At 32.4% G+C, this 4,150-nt stretch overlaps 1 protein-coding gene across 1 annotated transcript; it reads left to right on the forward strand.

Moving 5' to 3' along the window:
* Positions 1-488: 488 nt before the first annotated feature.
* Positions 489-3,144, forward strand: LOC114388335 (annexin-like protein RJ4). Its single transcript, XM_028348757.1, has 6 exons — positions 489-874; positions 1,112-1,257; positions 1,367-1,582; positions 1,891-2,103; positions 2,244-2,333; positions 2,697-3,144. The coding sequence occupies exons 1-6, from the start codon at positions 802-804 to the stop codon at positions 2,898-2,900; spliced, it is 942 nt and encodes a 313-aa protein (XP_028204558.1). The 5' UTR covers positions 489-801; the 3' UTR covers positions 2,901-3,144.
* Positions 3,145-4,150: the final 1,006 nt, after the last annotated feature.

A 4,150-nucleotide genomic window follows, 5' to 3' on the forward strand; every position in this document is an offset into this window, starting at 1 on the left:
TTAATTAAGTACGTATTTAACTAACGTGAGCAAATTGATTTAAAATTATGTGACTTATGTTTACTTGTTTTTATTATAAAAATAGTAAACTAAGAGTACAATTTAATATTTATTTTTCTCCAACACAAAAATTATTGGAACTTTTCTTATAGCCCCACCATATCAATGTATTGGGGTGCTTCGCTTCTACTACTTTTTTCCATAATAAAAATCTCTTTCCAATTTAGTTAGTGTGGAAATTAATGACAACTAAGAAATTAAAAAAGTAGCACTCAATTGTATATATGGTATATATATTATTTCCTAATATTAATAGCAAATTCAGGGCTTGATTACAATGCAGAAAATTCTAGATGTACCACATCATTACCATTATGCTTTACATTTTGAATCAAATCAACCGTCCATGTGGCATTGATTTTATCACAGATGGGTGGCAGTAAAATTTCCCCCAATAAATAAACTATTTTGCAGTTGTTTACAGGTTGGTCCCTCAAAAAAATAATGCTAAATTTTGCTTAGGATTTGAATCCATTTTGTCAATGTGAAAAGGAAAGAAAATCAAAGTTCAAAGTAATAAATTATTGTCTGAAAAAAGCTACAAACCGTATCATGGGATTTCAAGGCATGGATTGGTACATAGATTATTCATCCGTGTCACTTCCCAATAGAAAAATTACAGCATATATAAGTAACCATACAAGTATACGCTCTATTGTAGTATATATAGAGAAGTTGTGAGCATAGCTTTCTTCATCACTTCATAGTAAGCACTATAGAAAAAACGACATTAATTCATCTATGGCTACCCTTATTGCTCCCAGCAACCACTCTCCCCAAGAAGATGCTGAGGCTCTCAGAAAGGCTTTTGAAGGTGGCATCATCATTATAATCATCACCCCTTTTGTTGTTTAGATCATATTTATTCATGATCTTATAATCCATGATAAAATTGTAATCTTGAATAACCATGTTATTTCAGTGTATACTCAAAAAGTACTTTTTTTTTTTCTCAGGGTATTCCGTTAGAGCAATGAATCTGATATACTTCTATATATCTTTGAAATGGGTGTTTAGAATGATTGTAATGAATTGATTTTGAACTTTGTAGGATGGGGGACTGATGAGAAAACTGTCATAGTAATATTGGGTCATAGAACTGTTTATCAGAGGCAGCAAATCAGAAGAGTCTATGAGGAAATTTTCCAGGAGGATCTTGTGAAACGCCTAGAGTCTGAGATCAAAGGAGACTTTGAGGTACAATCAGTTAGTGTTGTATGATCATGTTATTGTTCTCTATGTGGTTTTGAAATTGATCATGTGTGCTAATGAACTTGAAAACTATGGATTAATTGTGCTGAAACAGAAAGCCGTGTACCGATGGCTACTAGAACCTGCAGATCGTGATGCTGTTTTGGCCAATGTTGCCATCAAGAATGGCAAAAACTACAATGTCATTGTGGAAATCGCCACTATCCTCTCCCCGGAAGAGCTTTTGGCCGTGAGACGTGCTTATCTCAACCGCTACAAGCACTCCTTGGAAGAAGATGTTGCAGCTCATACCTCTGGCCATCTACGCCAGGCAAGTCCTTGTGCATTTACCACATGCCTGGTCCACTTTAGTTTGGGAAAAATTTTTTTTTTTTTTTTTTTTACCAATTTCTTGAGGGATCACTTTTTTTTCTTTCAATGTTTTATTCTAAATTCAAATTGAATTTAAGACTGAAGTCCAATTAGCAAGATTAGATGTGAATTTTTGCTTTATAGTGTTTTGGGGTTTTCAATTAGATATTTGGGGACAAAGATTAGATGTAAATTTTGGTTTATAGTGTTTAGAAAAATGTTATGGTGCTTATTATGATCTGAGATTTTATGGTTGATTTTGAGCAGCTTTTAGTGGGGTTGGTGACCTCATATAGGTATGTTGGTGATGAGATCAATCCAAAATTGGCACAAACTGAGGCTGAAATTCTTCATGATGCTGTGAAAGAGAAGAAGGGTAGCTATGAAGAGACCATTAGGGTCTTGACCACAAGGAGCAAGACCCAACTTGTTGCAACTTTCAACCGCTACAGAGAGATCCATGGCACTTCCATCTCTAAGGTACAGAAAAAAGGACATACCACACCCTTTTATTTCCTTTTCACAGATGACCAAATTGGTATCATAGTTCTCTGTATATGCCATTCAAAAGTGACAGTCTTATTTATCATATGATATTTTGATCCTTTTTTTGTTTGCAGAAACTGGTGGATGAAGGATCTGATGAGTTTCAAAGGGCATTGTACACTGCCATTCGTGGCATCAATGATCCTATTAAGTACTATGAAAAGGTTTGAACTCACATTTTTCTCATAGCTCTATCAATACTCATTGTATTTTTTATTATTGAAATTTGGGTTGTATTAGGAGAATAGTCCAATCCATTTCATAAATTTGACCCTTTAGGTGTTTTGCTCCTAACAAGATTTCTTAGAATGTGAGTACCAACCTAATTTAACTCTAAAATCTGGTTGTCCACCATTTATATACACTAATTTAGTCATATTATTAGTCGATGTGTCATCTCCAAAACACCTCTCTCACCCTGAGAACTATTTGAATATTTTTGGGGTGTATATTTGATGAAAATCAACCCTCTTTTGAAATTTGTTACCATGATTTACCTTGATTTTTGTTTTTTTTTCAATTTATAGGTGGTGCGGAATGCAATCAAAAAGGTTGGAACTGATGAGGATGCACTCACCCGTGTGGTCGTAAGCCGCGCTGAGAAGGACTTGAAGATAATCTCAGAGGTTTACTACAAGAGAAACAGTGTTCTTCTTGAGCATGCTATTGCCAAGGAAACCTCAGGGGACTACAAGAAGTTCCTTCTCACACTGTTGGGAAAAGAAGACTAAAAACTTTTCTTCGAGGGCATTTGTGATTATGAGTTTAGGACACTAAGCTATACTTGTGTGTGATGGCTTCATGTGTGTTGGTTTTCCTTGAGTCTGTTTTCAGTTTTCCTTGATCATGAGAACTTGGAGTTTTATCTTATAGAGTATTAATATGATAGCTGCTTTTTGGCTTTTAAAATGAACAGGCTCAAAATAAATGATATCTCAGTGCCCATTTTATTTTAAAAAATTGATTTGAGTTAAACAATGTTGAGATGTATGTCTAATTTAATTTAAACTATAAAGCTTTAGATTGGAACGTGTATTCCTTGTTTAAAATAAACTGACCCTCAACCCTAAATCTAATAATAAATAACGAGGATACATCAGAAAAACACATTAGACTGTACCCTTATAAGAGGAATTTAACAAAGTTAAAAAGACTGAAATAACTTAGGACATATTTGGATGAATTTATTCATAAGAAAAAAAGGAGAAGAAAAACAAGTTTTTGTATGGTTAAAATTAACTCATGTATAAAGTAATTTATAGAAGTTTTTATAATTGACTTCTCTTTAATTTTTAACTTAATAGTTTTTTATTTATTTTTATCTTCAATAAAATACTTCCGAAAAAAATTTATTTTAACTAACTCGTACTCTATATTTAACTTTAGTTTGAGAAGAAAACACTTAGATAATTAATAAAGTATCCAAAGCAACATAGGCTAAAGATGCAAATATTTATCTTTAGCAGTCTTAGCAATCTCAGACTAAGCCTCTAAAATTTTGCCACGAAGTCATCTCTTCTTTCTATGCTGTGGAAGGGATTACATCATCATGTTCTAAAAATTCATTGAATAGGGTAAGGGAAGCACATTCACTAGTCCAAGATGGACTCATTGTGGGTCCCATAAGTGGAGTAAGTAAAGCATATTTACTTGAGTATTTGTTTAGTATAATGTTATACAAATATTTTATTATTTTTATTTATTTATTTTTATCATATCATAAATATTATTATTATTATATATGTATAATTTTTTTCTCTTTTTAAGTGTTAAATAACATAATGAATAATGAGTGTTGATCTAATATTTTTTATTTGCTTATCATATCATTGTTTCAAACAAAAATTATTTCACTCTCACAAAATTAAGTATACTAAGCTTCTGTACTTTATAATCACCTACGATTAATAGTGGAGAATATGCCAGCACAGAAAACTACTACAATAAGCCAAACAAGGAAGCTGTCGATACAAAACTACAA

This window comes from Glycine soja, chromosome 15 (genome assembly GCF_004193775.1).
Source record: "Glycine soja cultivar W05 chromosome 15, ASM419377v2, whole genome shotgun sequence".
Lineage (NCBI taxonomy): Eukaryota > Viridiplantae > Streptophyta > Magnoliopsida > Fabales > Fabaceae > Glycine > Glycine soja.